General features: G+C 46.1%; 1 protein-coding gene across 8 annotated transcripts in view; it reads left to right on the top strand.

The window, feature by feature from the left end:
• The window catches only part of LOC143788328 (uncharacterized), a 65,644-nt gene that overhangs the window by 25,843 nt on the left and 17,329 nt on the right, over positions 1 to 22,472 (top strand). For 3 of the 8 annotated variants that reach the window (XM_077277910.1, XM_077277916.1, XM_077277909.1), the window contains 6 exons: positions 7 to 54; positions 2,805 to 2,849; positions 5,502 to 5,543; positions 7,271 to 7,327; positions 8,167 to 8,217; positions 22,400 to 22,453. In XM_077277910.1, coding sequence (XP_077134025.1) covers positions 7 to 54; positions 2,805 to 2,849; positions 5,502 to 5,543; positions 7,271 to 7,327; positions 8,167 to 8,217; positions 22,400 to 22,453 — 297 coding nt within the window. The remainder of the gene's footprint in view (positions 1 to 6; positions 55 to 2,804; positions 2,850 to 5,501; positions 5,544 to 7,270; positions 7,328 to 8,166; positions 8,218 to 22,399; positions 22,454 to 22,472) is intronic. The other 5 variants (XM_077277912.1, XM_077277911.1, XM_077277915.1 and 2 more) reach the window with 3 other exon arrangements.

Here is a 22,472-nt window from a genome sequence, read left to right as displayed (position 1 = left end):
TTATAGTAACGACACGGTCTTCCCTCCAAAGACCTCCAATTCGGAATTCTGTTGGTATGTGCATTAAAATACAATTTGTTTCCTTGCTTGCACTTTTTCCATTATCTGCTATTAAAGGAACTATAATAACCCCTTCCCGACCTGTGACACAGCGTTTGCGTCATGAAAGTCGGTTCCAATCCGACCTGTGACGCATATGCTGCGTCACGGAATGATCGCGCTCCTGCAGATCGGGTGAAAGGGTTAACTCAAATTTCACCCGACCTCCAGGGACAGGGGGAGTGGTACTTGAGCCCAGGGGGGATGGCTTAGATTTTACCCAAAATATTCCCCCCCTGAAATATTACAATCCAGCCATGGCCGATGCTTCAATATCATTGGACATGGCTGGAGACCGCGATCTGCCACAGCCACCAATCTCCTCCTCCCCTCCCTCCTGTCCTCCGCTCCCCTCCATCCTCCCGTTCGCTCCCCCCGAAGTCCGATAGGTTCTATCACATTGATCAAAATAAAAAAATAGTAAATAACCCCCCCCCCCCCTTTATCACCCCCATAGGTAGGGAAAATAATGCAATAAAAGAAAATATATTTACTTTTATTTTTCCACTAGGGTTAGGGTTAGAACTAGGGTTAGGGTTGCAATTAGGGTTAGGGTAGCAATTAGGGTTAGAATTAGGGCTAAGGTTGCAATTGGGGTTAGAATTAGGGTTAGGGTTGCAATTAGGCCATGTGCACACGGTCTTAATTTTTCAAAAGCGGTGCGGAATAATCCTCACACAAATTCGCAACGTGGGCACATAGCCTTAGGGTTGGAATTAGGGTTAGGGTGGGAAATAGCGTTAAGATTAGGGTTAGGGGTGTGTTGGGGTTAGGGTTAGGCTTGTGATTAGGGTTAGGGGTGTGTTGGGGTTAGGGTTAGGCTTGTGATTAGGGTTAGGGGTGTGTTGGGGTTAGGGTTGTGTTAGGATTGGGATTAAGGTTAGGGGTGTGTTGGGGTTAGGGTTGTGATTATGGCTAGAGTTGGCATTAGGGTTAGGCGTGTTTTGGGGTTAGTGTTGGAGTTAGAATTGAGGGGTTTCCACTATTTAGGCACATTGGGGGTCTCCAAACGCGACATGGCGCCACCATTGATTCCAGCCAATCTTGAGTTCAAAAAGTCAAATGGTGCTCCCTCCCTTCCGAGCCCTGACGTGCGCCCAAATAGTGGTTTAACCAAACATATGGGGCATAAGCATACTCAGGAAAAATTGCACAACAACTTTGGGGTCTAATTTCTCCTGTTACCCTTGGGAAAATAAAAAAAAATGGGGACTAAAAACTTATTTTTGTGGGAAAATTTTTTTTTTATTTTCACGGCTCGGCATTATAAACTTCTGTGAAGCACTTGGGGGTTCAAAGTGCTCACCGCACATCTAGATTAGTTCCTTGGGAGGTCTAGTTTCCAAAATGGGGTCACTTGTGGGGGAGCTCCAATGTTTAGGTACACAGGGGCTCTCCAAACGCGACATGGTGTCTGCTAACGATTGGAGCTACTTTTTCATTCTAAAGTCAAATGGCGTTTCTTCCCTTCCGAGCCTTGCCGTGCGCCCAAACAGTGGTTTACCCCCACATGTGAGGTATCGGCGTACTCAGGAGAAATTGCCCAACAAATTTTAAGATCCATTTTATCCTGTTGACCATGTGAAAATGAAACACACTTTGTTATTGTACAATAACTTCCGGGATCAAGTTTCTCCTTTTACCCTTGGGAAAATAAAAAAAAATTGTTGCTAAAAATCATTTTTGTGACTAAAAAGTTAAATGTTAATTTTTTCTTCCATGTTGCTTCTGCTGCTGTGAAACACCTGAAGGGTTAATAAACTTCTTGAATGTGGTTTTGAGCATCCTGAGGGGTGCAGTTTTTAGAATGGTGTCACGTTTGGGTATTTTCAGCCATATAGACCCCTCAAACGGACTTCAAATGTGAGGTGGTCCCTAAAAAAAATGGTTTTGTAAATTTTGGTGTAAAAATGAGAAATCGCTGGTCAAATTTTAACCCTTTATAACTTCCTAGCAAAAAAAAAAATTTGGTACCAAAATTGTGCTGATGTAAAGTAGACATGTGGGAAATGTTATTTATTAAGTATTTTGTGTCACATAACTCTCTGGTTTAACAGAATGAAAATTCAAAATTTTAAAATTGCAAAATTTTCGCCAAATTTGTTTTTTTTCACAAATAAACGCAGAAATTATCGACCTAAATTTACCACTAACATGAAGCCCAATATGTCACGAAAAAACAGTCTCAGAATTGCTAGGATCCGTTGAAGCGTTCCTGAGTTATTACCTCATAAAGGGACACTGGTCAGACTTGCAAAAAATGGCCAGGTCATTAAGGCCAAAATAGGCTGGGTCATGAAGGGGTAAATATACAATCATAAGAATAAATTATAGGGTATTTTTTCCTCATCAACAGCCCAGTTCTTGTGCATGATTTGTATATGATATTGCAGTTCAGCCCCAATTACTGCAACAGGGCTTTATTTTCACTTGGTTATTGGGTGGGGGTAAATGATCTTTTTGCCCTACTACAGACTTACAAAGAGGGAGAAGCTCCTGCTGCAGCCAGTTGTCATGTAGCCATGCACAGAATTGTAAATTGAAAAGGGGGTCAGATATTTCTGTTTTAATTACAATATGAGAAAATTAAGGGATGAGATTCCTGAGTTTTTTTTTTTTTTTTTCCTTTTTTTTTTTTTGAGTTTTATGTGTTTAGTGTTCCTTTTAATCTTGTCATGTTACTCTATTGATCTTCTTTTCCACAGATGAAGAAGGCAAGACTAGTAATACTAATGATGATACCTGGAGAGGTAGGTGCTGTTCCTATAGATCTTATAGGAGTACAACTCGCTCATGGCTCCTGTGTCACTTATATATATATATATATATATATCTAAGAGGACCTTTCACCATTTTTAGAATGTTAAACTGGCCACATTATGGAGTGTTTTTTTTTTAATTTTTTTATTATTTTCTCCTCTCCGTTGCTGAGCTTTTAAAGTTTAGGTTAACATTTATGATCAGGCCAACGGGGCGTTACCAGAGATTTTTCTATGGGGGGTGTGTACTTTGTTCCCTGTATGACATTGACCAATCATAAGCAGGAGGCTTATTGTATTGCAAGGGAAAAATGAGCATGTTTTAAAATACAAAAAAAAGCCAGATCACCATAACTGCTTAGTCTTTCCGGAGCATGGAAGAGGTGTCATTAACAAAGACGGTAGCAATCCTGATAAATAGTGAGAGGGATCCAGCTCAGCGGATAAAATCTTCAACTTTATTGGTGCATAATTAAAACATCTTCATGAGAGAAAGGGTGCAGAGTGCACCAGAAACGTGTTGATGTGCTACCTTATAAACTACAGATGCACGTGAATATGTTTTAATAATGCACCAATAAAACCAAATATTTTATCCGTTGAGCTGGATCCCTCTCACTATTTATCAAAAAAGAACAAGCCCTGATCTCTGCAGTTTCTGGGTAGTATAAATCAGAGCTAAGTGTGAATACACACACTGCCAGATGTCCTGTGAAGGCAGTCAGTGTGGGGGCAGTGTGAATCCAGTGTGTATGTGTGTGTATATATATATATATATATATATATATATATATATATATATATATATATATATATATATATATATATATATATATATATATATATATATATATATATATATATATATATTCGCTGAACAGGCTTAGTCCGGCCTCGGATTGGCCCCTCCCTACTCCCCTACAGTCAGCGCCAGTGTGTCACCCCATCCCGGACCAACTTTTTTACTATTGATGCTGCCTATGCAGCATCAATAGTAAAAAGTTATAATGTTAAAAATAATAAAAAAAACCAAAACATTGTGCTATTCTCACCTTCCACCGATGCGCGCGATGCTGCCGCCAGCTTCCTGTCCCAGTGATGCATTGCAAAATTACTCAGATGACTTAGCGGTCATCTGGGTAATTTCGCAATGCATCACTGGGAACGGAAGCTGGCGGCAGCATCGCGCGCATCGGGACAGCTTCGGTGGACACCGGAGGGTGAGTATATAACTATTTTTTTTAACAGGGATACTATGTGGCTGTGCTATGTACTATGTGGCTGTGCTAAGCGTGACGTACATACATACAAACATACATATTCTAGAATACCCGATGCATTAGAATCGGGCCACCATCTAGTATGTATGTGTGTGTATATATGTGTGTGTGTATATGTGTATATATATATATATATATATATATATATATATATATATATATATATATATATATATATATATATATATATATATATATATATATATATATATATATATATATATATATATATATATATATACACATATATATATATATACATATATATATATATATATATATATACATATATATACATATATATATATACATATATATATATATATACATACATACATACATACATACATACATACATACATACATACATACATACATACATACATACATACATATACATATATATATATATATATATATAATATTATTATTATGCTGCTGCAGATTTAGCGGTAAAACGCTGCACTTAGGCTGGTTTCACATTTGCGTTTTTATCTGCATGCGTTTTTTTAAAAAACGCATGTGTGAAAAAACGCATGTAAACGCGGTAAAACGCATGCGTTTTTTAGATGCATGCGTTTTTATAGAAAAACACAAGAAAACCCTAACCCTAAACGTGACTGAAATACGTGGCACTGAAATACGTGGCACTGAAATACGTGGCACTTAAATACGTGGCACTTAAATACGTGGCACTTAAATACGTGGCACTGAAATACGTGATACGTGGCACTTAAATACGTGGCACTTAAATACGTGGCACTTAAATACGTGGCACTTAAATACGTGGCACTTAAATACGTGGCACTGAAATACGTGATACGTGGCACTTAAATACGTGGCACTTAAATACGTGATACGTGGCACTGAAATACGTGGCACTGAAATACGTGATACGTGGCACTTAAATACGTGGCACTTAAATACGTGGCACTATGACTGTCAGAAAATGTTCATTAAACGGTTAGGGGTAGAGTTAGGGTTAGGGTTTGGATCCCTTTATCACCTTGATGGTGGTGGGTGGCTTTTCAGTGTGTTTTCTGTTTTTTTTCTATAAAAACGCATGCGTTTACATAGACAGCAATGCATTTTTTTACCGCGAAAAAACACATGCGTTTTTTCGCGGCAAAAAAAAACGCTGCGAGAAAATACTGCAGGTTGCATTTCTGAAAATGAACGCATGCAGAAAAAAACGCATGCGTTTGAAAACGCTACCAAACGCGTACAAAAAAACGCATGCGTTTTCAATGTTAAATATAGGGAAAAAAACGCATTCGTTTTTTTGTGCAAAAAACGCTGCAGACAAAAACGCAAGTGTGAAACCACCCTTACAGAGAGTCTAATGTTGGATTTATTCTTTTAGATGATATTGAAGAAAGAGCTCAGTATAGACAGACTCTACAAGGTACAAGAAAAGATTCACATATTCTTCTACGAAGTGTGATATATATGTGATCTGTGTCTGGTGAGGGTTCAGGCGCTGAACCCGCTTCATACGTGGCGGTTGCTCTGTTATGTAGCCAGCATGTTTTTAGGATATGGTTCTAATCGCTGCTGTTTAACCACTAAGATGCTTCTGTCAATTGCTAACAGTGGCTTTCAAGTGATTAGATATAGGGAAAGTGTCCTTTACGTCACCCATGCTCCCTCTCTAACTCATCCCGCCCCACAGGTACACCTGCATCGAGGGTCGATATTTTTGCAATATGCTGTAATAATTTAGTTAAAACAATAACTTCTGGTCTCCTAGGGACACTAAGGAAAGTAAAAAAACAAAAAATTATTTTGATAAAAGAAGATATTAAATTCTTCCCGCAAAAGGATGTTGTATTCACTTCCTGGAAAGGGATCCTCGGGTGTGGAGGGGACTCAACAGAGCTCCCTCTACAGAACAGATGCCGGCTCTGTCTCAAACAGCCGTGACTTTTAGCGAAGCTCTGACAGCAACATTAAGGCTATGTGCACACGTCAGGATTTCTTGCAGAAATTTCCTGACCAAAAACGGACAATTCTGCCAGAATTCCGCATGCGTTTTTTTGCGCTTTTTTATGCGCTTTTTTTTTGCGCCCTTTTTTTCCCCTGTTTTTACCAGTGCATTAAATGGCGGGAAGAACGCAAAAAATCCGCAAAATTAATGAACATGCTGCTTTTTTTACCGCAATGCTTTTTTTTTGCGGAAAAACACGCATCATGTGCACAAAAATTGCGCGGAATGCATTCTAAATGATAGGTTCCATATGTATGCGTTTTTATAGCGTTTTTATCGCAAAAAAAAGGGGAAAAAAACGCAAAAATTCCTGAACGTGTGCGCATACCCTTAAAGGGAACACAAGACTGTGCCCGCGCACACCAGCTCCCAGCGACTTCAGTGACCGATGGATTACAATGACAGCCAAGGATCTGCTAAAGACCCCCGTTGCTGATATCTCCGTTCTGTGAAGCTCAGCTGTAGGCCGAGCTCCATAGACTGAAATTTTCACAATATTCTACAATACTGTAGAACATAGTATATGCAGTATATAGTATAAGCGATCAAACAATCGCAAGGTTCAAATCCACTAAGGAGACTAAAAAATAACGTATAACATTAAAGAAAAAGTTTTACAAAATATAAAAATTCAAACACCCATTTCAACACTGTGAACTTTGTAAAACCTAAACCCAAAAACCAATGGTTAAATTGCATGTTTGTTTATTTTTTTTGCTATTTCATCACACTTGGAATATATTTTTCCCATGTGTGTCAGTACATGGTAACGTTAATGGTGCCATTTAAAAAAAAAAGTTGACCCACAGAAAACTAGCACACGTCAAAAAAATAAGTTATAGCTCTAGAAAGAAGGCGAGTGAAATAAAAAAGCAATAATGTCCCAACCTCTAAAGAGTTAAAGTTTAGGGAGTTATATGTTTGCGTGTATGTATGTGTGTGTATGTGTGTCTGTGTGTGTGTGTGTGCGTATATATATATATATATATATATATATAATGTGTGTGTATTATTTTATTTTTTTGTTTGCTTCTAATGGAAAAAGGGGAGGCGGAGAACTTGTAAAGGTGTTTTTTTATATATGGTATATTCCTCTTCTTTTTGTGTGTGTGCGCCATGTGATCTCATAGCCTTATGTTCTTCAGATCCGATATTTCAAACTTCCCAATACAGAGAGGAGAGAGGAACCTATAGGAGCACAGGTATAATATAATATAATATACATATATATCTTGCACCTGATTTATTTTTTCTCATTTTTAACAGTTTATTGCTTCCTGATTTTTGCATCCATTTAATAGTGCTTTATAAACTTGAAAAGATTGCAAATAAATTGTATATGGGGTGTATCATTTCTTAACCCCCGGCCTCCTACGAGCCTTCATTTACAACTCTGCATTAAGCCTCATTCACACGTCCGTGCTTAAAGGGAACCAGTCACCAGGTTTGGCCAATATGAGATGTGGCCACCACCTTTCAGGCCTGATGTAATCCATACAGCTTTCCGACTGTATGTGGGCCGTACAGCTTTCCGACTGTATGTGGGCCGTACAGCTTTCCCATGGTATGTGGGCCGTACAGCTTTCCCATGGTATGTGGGCCGTACAGCTTTCCCATGGTATGTGGGCCGTACAGCTTTCCCATTGTATATGGGCCGTACAGCTTTCCCATTGTATATGGGCCGTACAGCTTTCCCATTGTATATGGGCCGTACAGCTTTCCGACTGTATGTGGGCCGTACAGCTTTCCCACTGTATGTGGGCCGTACAGCTTTCCCATTGTGTGTGGGCCGTACAGCTTTCCCATTGTATGGGGGCCGTACAGCTTTCCCATTGTATGTGGGCCGTACAGCTTTCCCACTGTATGGGGGCCGTACAGCTTTCCCATTGTGTGTCGGCCGCACAGCTTTCCCATTGTATGGGGGCCGTACAGCTTTCCCATTGCATCTTTCTGCTGTTTTTGCACCTTACATCCCTGTAGTTATTGCTCAGTAATATACTGACCTACACATATGTCCTTTTTTCACTTGTACAATTCACAGATCGCGGAGAAGAGTCCGTCCTCCGTCAGGGACATCAGTCAATACCAAAAGGTACTTGGAGACCTTCATGTTTGTGTGTATGATAGATGTACATCTCTTGGCTCCGTTGTTTGATCTTCCCAGGGTCCTGATTGTAGTTGCTCTCTACATCAGTGCTTGTCAATGTGGGGTATGATGTGGGGCGCCAATTGGGTGGGAGTGAAAATGGTACTTTTCTATAGACTCCACAGTGGCACTGATGGGAGGACTTCCTCTCATAGCGACTGAAAATTAAAGTGGTAGCAGGTAATTAAAACCTCCTCGCTCAGGTGCCTCTTCCTGATGCCTTCTCTGCTTTAGCTTATGTCCTCCGGTTGGTGGAAGCCCCAGGCTTCCTGTGTCTCCACCTTGCTGCAGATATCCCCCTGGTATGGGAAAGACTGGGGGATCCTCATTGGATTCTCCCCTTAAATATTAGGTTCAGGTTTTGGCATTCTGTAATGCCAGGGTCTGTATCTTAAGGGGCCACAACTTTTCTCTGACGCCCATGACGGCACCACGGAAAGAGGGGATCCGCCCACCAAGGACAGGAAACCTACAGATAAAAAGGCGGTACCTCTCTCCTGCATCAGTTGGTTTCCTGTCCTTGATGGGAGACCTATAGATTCACCTCCGTGGTGTCGTCAAGAGAAGATTCGTCGTGGACAATGCCGGGGCCAATCAGCTCGATTCAGGCAGCGGGGCCCCCCCTGCCTCTGCTGGTGTGGTGACCCGAAGCGCCACCGCTGGGGCTAGTAGGCCTTTAGGGTGCGCGGAGAGAGGTGGCTGGACCATGGCCACCTCTCTAGGTAAGACTCACCGGCAGCAGCATTATCCAAGGGGGGTCCCTCTGTGGATAGGAGCCAACATCCTGCTCCTCCTGCGCAAGACTGCGGGCTGTAGTTCCCGGGGGTTCCGGGAAGCCAGCAAACAGGTACGGTGATGCGCGGCGCCATCTTGGATTCCGCTGCGCACGCGCGAGATTCCCCGAGATTTTAACAGGAGGGGTCTCTGCGCACGCGCGGCTGGCTGCGGCACCGCTCGCGCCGGGATTCTCGTTCGGCGCGCGCGCTCAGGGCAGATGGGCCGCGCAGGCGCGCTGCGGCGGCGGACCTTAAAACTTGGCTGTGCAGCCGCGCTAGCGGTCTGGGCTCGCTACATGCGGCGGTCGGCGCAGGCGCGAGATTCTGCGCGATCTCACCGGAACTGCGCATGCGCGGGGGGGAAAAAAAAAATGGCGCCTTCCACCGCTATTTAGTGAGCGCACACATGGGGGCAGGCGCTTCCTATGGAGTCCGACCAGCGCTCACCAGTCATGAGCGACATCGAGCAGGCATCTCCCCTGTCCAGGGCATCTCCACCGCCGCAGCAGCAGAAGCAACGTCCCCAGAAAGGGCACCAGGATACCGGTAAAGGGCGTTCTGGATCACTGCGCAGCAAGGAGTCCAGCACAGCGTCCGGCTCTAAGGATAGACCGACATTGGATCACTCCCAACCGGTATTTATGGGTCCATAAGGTGGTAAGTGATCTACATGAATGTTAGTGATAGTGAGGGCCTATCTTTGTGCTTCCTTACTATAGGGGAAGAAATGCACAGGCAAGTCTAAGCATAAGATTTGTGCTCTGTGTAGAGAAGATCTTCCATCTTCGTGGGAAAAGAGGCTTTGCAGTGTTTGTATCCAACAGACAGTGTCAGAGGGCCTCCCCGGGTTCGCAGCGGACCTTAAAAACCTGATCAAAGTCCAGGTAGAAGAGACCTTTAAGTCCCTTAAAGGGGGGAAAAAGCGGAGGAAGACCAAGCACAGATCCCCGTCTCCTGAGTCCGGTGATTCAGGGGAGGATATGGATTCAGACACCTCCACCTCTTCTTCCTCCTCGTCCTCATCATCATCCTCGACCTCCTCTGGAAGGCGTAGTTGCTTTCCCTTAGAAGAAACAGACAGTCTGGTTAAGGCTGTCAGAAGCACTATGGGGTTGGCAGACTCTCACCCCAAAAATTCGGTACAGGACATAATGTTCGGGGGGCTCGACCAAAGAAAGAGAAGGGCCTTCCCCCTTAATGAAAAAATCCAGGCTTTAATTAAGAAAGAATGGAAGAAACCCGTAAGAAAGGCACTACTCACACCAAAAAGGAAATACCCATTCGATGATCAATCTTGCACCTTTTAGGATAAAGCACCTAAGTTAGATGTGGCCATCGCTAAGGCATCCAAGAAATATGCCCTCCCATTCGAGGACATGGGGGTCTTGAAAGACCCAATGGAAAAAAAGGCAGATGCCTTCCTCCGAGGCTCATGGGAGGCAGCTGGTGGAGGCCTTAAACCAGCAGTCGCGGCTGCATGTACATCTCGCTCCCTGATGATATGGTTAGACCAATTAGAAAGCCAACTCAAAAATAAATCATCTCGTGACTCTATTTTAAATACTTTACCAGTTATGCGTGGAGCGGCTGCCTTCTTAGCGGACGCTTCAGCCGATTCAATCAAATTATCAGCAAGAGCGGCGTTTTTTTCTAATGCCGCTAGACGAGCCCTTTGGCTTAAATGTTGGCCAGGAGATCTCCAAACAAAGTCTAGATTATGCACCATCCCCTGTGAAGGAGAATTCCTATTCGGGCCCACTCTAGATGATATCTTAGAGAAAGCTGGGGATAAAAAGAAATCCTTTCCCTCTCTGAGTTTCCCTTCGTACAGGAGGCCCTTTCGGAGCAAGAGGTTCTTCCGAAGGAAACCAGGAAAAAATCAAGATAAATGGGAAGATAAGCGAAACAAAACCAAGGGGTTCATATTCAATAGGAACCCCAACGACAACAAAAAGCCTGCCCAATGAATGCTTGCCCCAGGTGGGGGGAAGGTTGTCCCTCTTCCTCTTGGCCTGGGAGAAAATTACCAGCAGTCCTTGGGTGTTGAGTATAATAAAATCAGGACTGAAGCTGAGGTTCCAAAAAACCCCTCGCCCCTTCTTTATGACAACATCGCTAAGGTCTTCGGAGGAAGAACAGCTAGCGTTGGAAAAAGAAGTCATGGGACTAGTAAGCAAAGGGGTTCTTACGGAAGTTCCCCTACAAGAAAGAGGACAAGGATATTACTCTCCTCTGTTCTTGAGAAAGAAACCAGACGGTTCTTTCAGGACGATTATAAATCTGAGAAATCTGAACAAATTTCTGGAGATTCAGTCTTTCAAAATGGAAACAATAAAGACCTCGATAAAAATGTTGTTCCCATTGTGTTTTATGGTAGTCCTGGATCTAAAGGACGCCTATTATCACGTCCCCATCCACAAAGATCACCAAAAATACCTCAGGATAGCAATCTACATCAGGAGGGTGTTATGCCACTTTCAGTTTTTAGCCCTTCCCTTCGGGCTGGCCATAGCGCCACGGGTCTTCACAAAATTAGTGGCGGAGGTAATGGCTCACCTGAGGGCGCAAGATACCCTGATAGTGCCATACCTCGACGATTTTTTGATAATCGGTTCCTCTCCGCAACATTGCAAGGAACAGCTGAAGACAATCAGACATTCACTAGAAAATCTGGGCTGGTTAGTGAACTTAAAAAAATCCAGGTTGTCACCATGCCAAATCCAGGAGTACCTGGGCCTTACTCTGGATTCTATAAAACGAGAATGCCGTCTCCCAGAGGGAAAAATTCAAAACATCATAAGTCTAGTATCCAAAAGGCGGGACACCCCCTACATAACCCTCCGTCAAGCTATGTCCCTCCTGGGATCCATGACTGCCTGCATCCCGGCAGTCCAATGGGCTCAGTTACACTCAAGGGAGCTTCAATGGCAGATCCTGTCAGAAGAAGTCTCTCTAAAAGGGAATTTAGAAGGTCGGCTCAACTTGTCTCCAAGCACAATTCGGTCACTGAGTTGGTGGACATCGCTAGACAATCTTTCTCAAGGAATCCCATGGGTAACCCCAGTCTCACAGATAGTAACAATGGATGCGAGTCCCAGCGGGTGCGGTGCACACCTGAACGACCTGTTAGCCCAGGGAGCTTGGCCACCTCATCTGAAGGTGTCCTCCAATATGATAGAACTGCTGGCGGTCAAGTTTGCACTATTAGAGTTCCTGGGTCCCCTTCGGTCTCACCATGTCAGAGTAATGTCGGACAACAAAGTGGTGGTAGCGTACCTAAATCACCAGGGAGATACCCGTTCTCAGAGTCTGATGGAGATAACCAAATCAATCTTCCACATAGCCGAAACCAACCTTCAATCCCTATCGGGCCTTCACATAAAAGGGGTGGACAACTACAGGGCAGATTATCTAAGTCGCTCTTGCTTGAAACAGGGAGAATGGGAACTGAATCAGTCAGTGTTCTCTCAGATCTCAGTAAGATGGGGCAAACCAAATATAGACCTTTTCGCAAACCATCTAAACAAAAAAGTGAACACCTTTTGCTCAATAACACCTTTGGGGAACCCTGTATCTCTAGATGCGTTCCTGATTCCCTGGAACCATCCACTAGCATATGCCTTTCCCCCTATTGCGCTGATTCCGGCAGTGCTGAGGAAAATTCGGGAGGACGGGGCTCACATAATCTTAATAGCCCCGTTCTGGCCGAAGAGGCCTTGGTTTTCCTGGATGATGAGAATGTCCATCTCCGATCCATGGGTACTGCCGGATCTCCCAAACCTCCTCTCCCAAGGCCCAGTTCATCATCCACAGGTGGAGAATTTGCACTTGACAGCTTGGCATTTGAAAGGGAGTTACTAGAAAACGGGGTTTTCTCCGGGGCTGGTATCTACACTGCTGAAAAGTAGGAAGCCTGTTACAACCAAACAATACGGGAAAGTATGGAAAAAATTTCTTTCATCTTCAGGTGCCAAAATGGGGGAGGGCGTCCCCCTTAAAGCCATACTTGAGTTTCTGCAGAAAGGGTTAGAACTGGGTCTGGCCACAAGCACACTAAAAGTTCATGTTGCGGCTCTAGGAGCCTTATTCAACTATGATTTAGCAGGGAATCGGTGGATTTCTAGATTCATCAGAGCAGCCGGTAGATCAAGACCTCTACCTGTGAAGGTTACCCCTAAGTGGGATCTAAATTTAGTTCTTAAAGCACTATCTAAACCTCCCTTTGAACCCTTAGCGGAAGCTCCAATCAAAATCTTATCCCTTAAAACTTCCTTGCTCGTTGCGTTGCTCTCACTTCCGCACGTAGAGTCAGTGATATCCAGGCCCTATCCGCTAACCCCCCTTTCACACAAATCCTCGATGATAGGGTCATCCTGAAAATTGACCCAGCATATCTCCCAAAAGTGGCATCCCTTTTCCATAGGACGCAAGAGATATCTCTGCCCTCCTTCTGTCCTAATCCCAAAAACAAAGAGGAAGAGGCATTACATACGTTAGATGTGAGGAGATGCCTCATGCATTATATAGAAGCCACTAGGGAGAGTAGGGAGGATTCCTCTCTCTTTTTGTGTTTCCAGGGCCCCAGGAAGGGGAAGAAAGCATCTAAGGGCACCCTGGCAAGATGGATTACAGAAGCCATCAGCCTGTCATACTCATCGAGTGGCGTACCCGTCCCGGGAAATATCAAGGTGCACTCAACAAGAGCAGTGGCAACCTCTTGGGCGGAGAAGGCTGGAGCTTCTATTGAGCAGATATGTAAAGCTGCTACCTGGTCTTCACCGTCCACTTTCTATAGGCACTATAGATTGGACCTTATCTCCTCTTCGGACCTTACCTTTGGTAAAAGGGTTCTGGAAGCGGTGGTCCCTCCCTAATGTACAAATCTCTGCAATTCTCTCTGTGGTGCCGTCATGGGCGTCAGAGAAAATAGTAGTTACTCACCGATAACGGTGTTTCTCTGAGCCCATGACGGCACCCGTACATTCCCTCCCTTCACTTCTTGGGTGTGCACAGAAATATAATGCCTTATGCTAATAGTGTAAATAGTCACTCGGTATCTCAATTAAGTAATGTTAAATAAATAAAGTCTCTGTTCATAGTCTCCCATCGTTCTCTAGTAAACAACTGATGCAGGAGAGAGGTACCGCCTTTTTATCTGTAGGTTTCCTGTCCTTGGTGGGCGGATCCCCTCTCTCCGTGGTGCCGTCATGGGCTCAGAGAAACACCGTTATCGGTGAGTAACTACTATTTTCTTTTTTTTTTCTTTTCCTCAGCTGTTGGTAAGATTCCTCCTGGCTATTCCTATGTGTGTGGGAATCATCTGACAGAATTTCGGCACTTGATTCTCCTGTTGCCCACACACAGATTGCTGAGCCTCCTGTTGCTTTTAGCATCCTCAGGAGAGAGTTGCCCCTAACCTCCTCAGTTTCCAGCACTTACACATGCTGACAGAGACTCCGATCCGTCTTCTGAGATGCCCTTCTATCTCCTGCTGCCATTCTCAGAGCGAAGAGCTGCCATAATGCATCAGGAGGAGGACAAAGAACAGGTGGAGAAAGACTGCGGCCCTTTAAATATGGTGGCCCTTGACACACAAAGCCATGGACCGAAATACTTGGTCTACACACAGCGATTGAGATGACAGGCGAGAGGAGGTGGAAATGACCTGATAGATGAGAAGTAGAGGCCTCCTAAGATGGAATCTTTAGCTTGAACTACATCAGTACAGGCCAAAGATGAAACCGCTTGGGAATGTGCTGAGAACGCAGCACAGGGGGCACGTGGCCGATCATGAGTCTACCATCCATGATGAATTCATAGCCGCAACCTTGTGCAATTCCACATCAGCTACTCCTTATGGATGGGCTAAATGAGTGTTTGCCTCTCGTAAAAGAGGGACGAGACCAAGGTGGAGAGTATTCATGCCTTGATAAATAAAGCAGACGACTTGGAAAGTTGTCTCCATACATATTGTATATGAATAATAGTTACCAGAAAAAAAGCAGAGGGCAGAAACACCGTATGGTTGCAAAATACATTTGTTAAGATGACCTCTCTCCCCACTTGCCATCAAATAAGTGCACAGGGCACCCACTCGTCCACTATCACCCGGCGCATATATGTCATGTTCAGCTTCTGCCAAGGATGCTACAAATAGATTGTGGGCCAGTAGTTGTCTGTCCGAGGGGCGTACGGCAGGTGTGTCCTCTGTCTCCATGCCTCTTCATCTAGTTCAGGCGTCTCAAACTAAAATGGATTCAGGGGTCACTTAGAAAAATACCAGTAGGAAGTGGGTCATATTGTTAAATTTAGACTGGGGTTACATGTCACTACATGGGTCACATGGCCAAAGCTCTGTTTAGCTGCTATATCATGGGGTCACACAAGTAAATGGTGTCGAATTGCGACGCCTAGTGTACTGCGACCCCACAGCCCTCTATGTATTATATAATGGCCACATAGCCCTCCCTATATAGTATGATGGCCACACAGCCCCCTATATTCAGTATAATGGGCCCCAAAGCTCCCTACATAGAGTATCACACATCAGGAAGGGGTTATCTGCATTTATCGGAGGCCACCAAACCCTCCTGTCAATACTGCCATGGAGGCAATGGGAAAATCCAATTCCTAGTAAGAGTCAGTATCATCTGGCCATTATAGAGCTGGTCTGCTACTGATGTCACTAGCGTCATCGGTACTGGCAGCATTCATACTCTCCTGCTACAGTGACCAGTGCACAAAATGATGAGATGACAAGGAAAGCAGCAGACAGATGGAGGAGGACAAAGCATAGCTGTGCACGGTGTAGGGAAAACGTGGCACTGCCGTGGTCGCTGTGTGCAGATGACATGGCATGGTCATTGGCACTATCCGAGTCATACTGGGTTGCCAGGAGGACCACCAGTAACAGTGACCGCTGGGGCCCAGTATTCAACAGCATACAAATATTACATTACACTCATTCACAAATGTATTCTTCTATGTAATAATACACTGGGTAGTTTGTGAAATTAATGATTAGATGCTGCCTCAATCTGTACAATGTAAACCAAGCGTGTGGTGCTAACTATTGCTCAAATAAGAGCGTGAAGGGCCCACCGGGGGATCCACCTGTTCTCCAATGGGCCAGTCCAAGAGTAGGCACTATGTGTCTGAGGTTACGATACTGTGCTGAGGGTAGTGGAGAAATTGCTCCAAGTAATTCACACACACAGAATTTGCCGTGCTCTTCGTAGCCGCTGTGCTTTGTACTGAAGATTAGCCCGTCCATTCACTTGAATAGAACAATTGGTTTTAACCTCTTAAGATTTGGATGGCCTAGATATCTGACTGTGTTAATCAGATTACCACTTCTGTACTGTTGATATTAACTTTTTATACACAACTGTATAACTTTCTACATTTCTAGATGTAATTTGTAAAAATACGATCACATCCCCTGGGGAACTTCTTTGCATATTATTGAGGGTAGATGATCGATGCTATAACTACTGGCCAACTCCAATGATCTAATCTGTTTCTCTACCGCTTCATTGGGGGACACAGGAACCACTGGTGTATGCTGCTGACACTAGGAGGCTGACACTGTGCAGAAAAAAAAAAAGTTATCTCCTTGGCCAACTTCAATTATCTGATATGTTTAATGCACTTTACTGACTCATCTCTGTCCTCCTGGTTTTGAGGGAAAAAAACTGTAAAAATATCCTCTTCTTGTATATTGTTTAATTTCATGTCTGATCTTGTGTCATAGTTTTTTCTTATGGTTGTTTTTGTCTTTTTTTTTCACTTTCTCCTACGCCTCATTGGGGGACACAGGACCATGGGTGTTATGCTGCTGCCACTAGGAGGACACTAAGTAGACAGAAAGATTAACTCCTCCTCTGCAGTATACACCCCTTCACTGGATACAATTTCAACCAGTTCTTGCTTAGTGTCTGTAGGAGGCACTTGGGTCTGTTTTCAGGCCCCAACTTTCTTATTTTAATTTTTATTTTAAAGTTTTTAGTTTTCAGTAAATTTTTAATTTTTTACTTAACGGAGTGAAGGGGGCGACGGGTTCCTTTTTTTTATAGGGTCCGCTCTCCCCCGAACCATCAACAGGCGAGCACGGCGAGTATACCTCCCCGTCCCTCTCCTGCGACGTATGGGGCACGCCTAATCTACGCTAGGGCGACGGTTCCTATACGGTCCCGATCTCCCCCCTGTAAGATGGCGAGCACATGGAGTTTACCTCTTATGTGCATCTCCCGGGCTCCACCGCACTCAAGCCCTCATCTTGGCGTCTCGTAGTCCCCACAGTAGCCGTAAGCCCCCTGTGGCAGGCGCAGAAGAACCCTGCAAAAATCTCCATGTGGCAGGCACAGCTGTAAGTCCCCTGAGAAGGCAAGCATGCTTCAGGAGGCTCTCCGTCCCCCGACACAGGGAGGATCGATTGAGCTGGAGGTGGTCCTTCCTTTGGTGAGTACTATCTTCCTCACGCTACCGGCGTGGGAAGAAGCGGTCCGGGTCCCTGGGGAGAGGTACCGCTGGCTAGATGCCAGCGACGATCGTTAGGCGCGGCGTCGCGGCCGCCAGAGCGCTTCGTCGGCCGGCTCCACTAATTTAGTCCCCGGCTTCTCCAGCCGGACTAGGCCGCAGTTCAAAAAAACCCGCCCACGCCGGAGCCCCGCCCACTGTTCAGGCGCTTCTCGTTTTGAATGAGAAGAGCCCTGCAAATCTCGGGCGCCATCTTGGGACTCCACTGCTACAGGGAAATACAGCCGAAAACGCTATCTCCCTCTCTTCCTCCCTGGGGACACCAGTTCAGGACCGTGGGTAAGCTGCTCCGCTGCATAGGGAAAAGCTTAACCCCTTCCCTGCTCACATAACTGCGATAGACATTCACTAGGTCTCAATCTATGGAAAAAAGGGGACAAAAAAGCACACTGTATTTTTTACCATTTGTGCCACTTGCAAGTCTGCCTTGCCAAGTACCCACAGTCCCCCCTTGTGCCAGAACTGTGACCTGGCCAGTGCGCAGCCGCCTTCTGCCGCCACTTCCTATGTCGTCTCCTGAGTGGGCCGCGCACGTTCAGTGGAATCCTGGGTCCTCCTTAAACCAGAATTCACCTCCGTCGGCTGCGACGGAATCTGATAACGGCGCGGGGCTGTCCGACCACAGGGGGCGCACCGTTGTACGGGGCTCCCGGGGTTCCAGGAAAAGGACCTTTTCCCCATCTCCCGTACACGCTTCAGCTTCTGCAAGCTCATTTTCTCGCTCCCCCTCCCCTGAGGGTCGCAGCGTACAGGGCTCAGTATATGAGTCGGAGGAATCTTTAACCCAGACTCCTCTATTGGTCAGGCATTAATGGTGGACGATGAATCTGCTTCCTCTCAGGAACACGTTGTATCTTTTAAGAAGTCTCCATAATCACCCTGAGTTTCAGGATATTATCCAAAACACAGGGAGCAGAAAAGCGCTTTACGGCTCAAAAAGCCACGGAAGCTAAATATCCTTTCTCAAGGGATCTGGTGAAGGGCTTACTTCTTTCTCCTTCTGGATCCTGCCGTGTCGCGGCTTGCATCCAAAACAATCTTCTCTCTGTCAGAGGATTCATCAGTCAAAAAACCTTCTGACCGCCAGATTGATTATTTGGCTCGCTCAGTCTTTGAAGTCTCAGGAGCAGCCCTCCTTCCATCCTTTGCAGCTACCTGGGTAGCTAAGGCAATGGTGACCTGGGCTGAGGTGTTGAGTAATCTTCCCCCAGAGACGGCCAGACTAGCTAACCAGTTTGCTCAGGCCAGAGATTTTGTCGTTAGCGCCTCCATAGATGCGGCTAATTGCGCAGCGCAAGCGGCTGCAAACGCAATTTCCATCGGGGGGGGGGCCCTATGGCTCCGCGATTGGCGAGCAGACTCTGCTTCCAAAAAGTCGCTGACCTCTCTTCCTTACCAAGCGGGTCGTTTAATTTGGGGGAAAACCTAGACCAAATCATTTCTGACGCTACCGGATTTAAAAAAAAAAAAAAAAAAAAAAAAGTGAATTTCTTCCCCAGCACGGAATCGGCAGCAGTTTCGATTCCAGTCATTTCGTAACAACTCCAGTTTGTCGTACTCTTCCCCTGGTTCGGGACGTCGGGACAACAGAACTTCCCAGGTCTCATACAGACCAAACCGTTCCTGGAAACCCGGACCCAGGCCGTCTGCCCCTGAGCCGTCCGCATCCCTTAAACCTTCACAATGACTCGTTGGCGTGTCCGGCTGACACCGACAACGTAGGCTGACGCCTTCTTTCGTTCCGTCAACAGTGGCTCTCGGTCGTTCACGACGAGTGGGTCAGAGAGCTCGTGTCTTCCGGATACAAAATCGAGTTTTTTCTCTTCACGCCATACAGGCGCTTCAAAAGGACGGTGTCATCACTCCAGTCCCTCGTGACCAAAGGTTCACGTGGTTTTACTCCAACCTTTTTCGTGGTACCAAAGAAGGACGGGACTCTACGGCCCATACTGGATCTCAAACTGCTAAAACAAATTCGTACGGGTCCGACACTTCAGGATGGACCGCCTCCGTTCCGTTGTCGCGTCCCTGGAAAAAGGAGAGTGCCTTGCATTCATAGGCATCTTTTGATGTCTATCTACACATCCCAATTTTTCCCTCTCATCAGCAGTTCCTGCTCTTTGCAGCCCAAGAAGTACACTTCCAGTCTGTGGCCTTGCCCTTCGGACTTGCCACCGCCCCCAGAGTCTTCACAAGGGTCATGGCGGCTGTCATGGCCATTCTTCACGCTCGGGGAGTGGTAGTCCTGCCATATCTGGACGACCTATTAATCAAAGGTCCGTCCCAGTCTACCTGCGAGGAGTCGGTGAGCATCACCGTGGATTCTCCTTCTCGCCTGGGTTGTAAGATCAACTTCGAGAAATCATCTCCAGTGCCGGCCCAGCAAATCTGCTTCCTGGGCATGATTTTGAACTCTTCCCGCGGGCTGGTCATTCTCCCTCCAGAGAAGGTTCTATCCTTACAACAGGGAGCGCGCAGGCTCTTCTGCCCAGTCCCTCACTCCATTCGCTTTGCGATGCGCATCCTCAAAAAAAAAAAATGGTTGCGGTGATGGAAGCCATTCTGTTTGCGCAGTGCCATCCCCGTCCCTTGCAACAGGCGCTCCTTTTAGCCTGAGACAGAAGCCCGGTTCCTCTCGACCGTCGCTTTCATCTACCCCCACAGGTCAGGCAGACCCTCAGGTGGTGGACACTACAGTCTTCCTTGAAACAAGGGAAATCCTTTCTTCCTGTGCGCTGGTTAGTGGTGACTACCGATGCCAGCCTTTTTGGCTGGGGTGCAATTTTTATTCACCACACGGTACAGGGTCGTTGGTCCACGAGATAGTCACGTCTCCCAATCAATATCCTGGAAATTTGAGCGATCATTCTCGCTTTACACAACTTTCACCAACCTTCTCGCAGGTCATCCCATCAGAATTCAATCCCACAACGCCACAGCCGTGGCGTACATCAACCACAAGGGGGAGCCCGCAGCAGAGCAGCCATGCGCGAAGTCTCCCACATCCTGCGCTTGGCAGAGACCAATCACTCGCTCATATCGGCGATCCACATACCGGGCGTGGAGAATTGGGTAGCGGACTTCCTCAGTCGCCAAAGTCTTGCTTCGGGCGAGTGGTCCCTCCATCCGGAAGTTTTCCAGCAGATTTGCCTTCGCTGGCTGACGCCGGATGTGGATCTCATGACCTTGAGGTTCAACAACCAGGTTCCCCAGTTCATTGCCCGTTCCCACGATCCTCGCGCCATCGTGGTAGAGCATGGTACGCGGAACTCGTCCAAATGGTCGCCGACACCCCCTGGCGCCTTCCAGATCGCACGGACCTTCTCTTCCAGGGCCCAATTTGCCATCAGAACTCTGGGACCCTGTCTTTGACGGCGTGGCCGTTGAATCCTGGATTTTAGCCCAAGCCGGATTCTCTCCGGGGGTCCTTCTACCATGATTCGCGCTAGGAAACCCGTATCCATGCGCATTTATCATCGCACCTGGCGTATCTTCTTTTCATAGTGCAATACCCATGGACGTTTGCCCTTAGTCTTTTCCATTCCATCCATTCTGGAGTTTCTCCAATCAAGTTTAGAGTCAGGCCTTGCCCTAAGCTCGCTCAAGGGACAAGTGTCCGCCTTGTCTGTTCTATTCCAACGAAGGATCGCTTCCAGACTGCCGGTTAAGACGTTCATCCAAGGAGTCTTCCGGGTGCTCCCTCCCTATAGACTGCCTTTGGCGTCATGGGATCTTAACTTGGTTCTCGGAGTTCTTCAGGAGGCCTCTTTCGAACCATTGCAGGACATCTCTCTCACCCTCCTCTCATCGAAGGTGGTCTTTCTAGTGGCAATTACGTCAATTAGGAGAGTTTCTGAGTTGGCGGCTCTCTCTTGCCGACCCCCCCCCCCCTTTTCTGAATTTTTTACCCAGATAAGGTGGTTTTGAGAACCTCTCCCGAGGACATTGTCTTGCCGTCTTTCTGTCCTGCACCTACTCATTGTATCGAGAAAGCTCTCCATACTCTGGATCTGGTTTGAGCTCTTCGGAGGTACATATCTCGCACGGCTCCCTTCCATAAGTCGGATGTCCTCTTCGTGCTTCCGGAGGGACATAGGAAGGGTCTACCTGCCTCAAAGGCCACTCTAGCCAAGTAGATTTGTTCCGCTATTCAGGAATCCTATCGTGTCAGGAACACTCCTGTCCCACCTGGGATTCAGGCGCATTCCACCCGGTCGGTCGGTGCTTCTTGGGCCATTCGGCACCAGGCGTCCGCACATCAGCTTGTAAAGCTACGACTTAGTCCAGTCTCCATACTTTCACGAAGCACTACCTCATCCATTCTCAGGCTTCGGCAGACGCTGCCCTCGGCAGGCGCATTCTGCACACATCGGTACCTCAGTAAGCTGGTGGTACATGGGGTATTAGCATATTGCTCCCCACCCAGGGACTGCTTTTGTACGTCCCATGGTCCTGTGTCCCCCAATGAGGCGTAGGAGAAAAGGAGATTTTTGTGTACTCACCGTAAAATCTTTTTCTCCGAGCCACTCATTGGGGAACACAGCACCCACCCTGTTAGCCTGTTTTGGCTTGTTGTTACTTCTTTGGTTTTGACATAGTTTGTCTTTGTTCATGCTCCTACTGCTTTACTACCGAACTGGTTGAAATTGTATCCAGTGAAGGGGTGTATACTGCAGAGGAGGAGTTAATCTTTCTGTTTACTTAGTGTCCTCCTAGTGGCAGCAGCATAACACCCATGGTCCTGTGTCCCCCAATGAGTGGCTCGGAGAAAAAGATTTTACGGTGAGTACACAAAAATCTCCTTTTTTCTGCAGAGACTACAAAGATACAACCTGCCCTGTCTAAAGCACGTGTCTCTCATTCTGATGGTATGTGAGGTTAATTAGA

The sequence above is a fragment of the Ranitomeya variabilis genome, chromosome 8 (genome assembly GCF_051348905.1).
Source record: "Ranitomeya variabilis isolate aRanVar5 chromosome 8, aRanVar5.hap1, whole genome shotgun sequence".
Classification (NCBI taxonomy): Eukaryota; Metazoa; Chordata; class Amphibia; order Anura; family Dendrobatidae; genus Ranitomeya; species Ranitomeya variabilis.
This window is presented reverse-complemented; position numbering and strand designations above follow the sequence as displayed.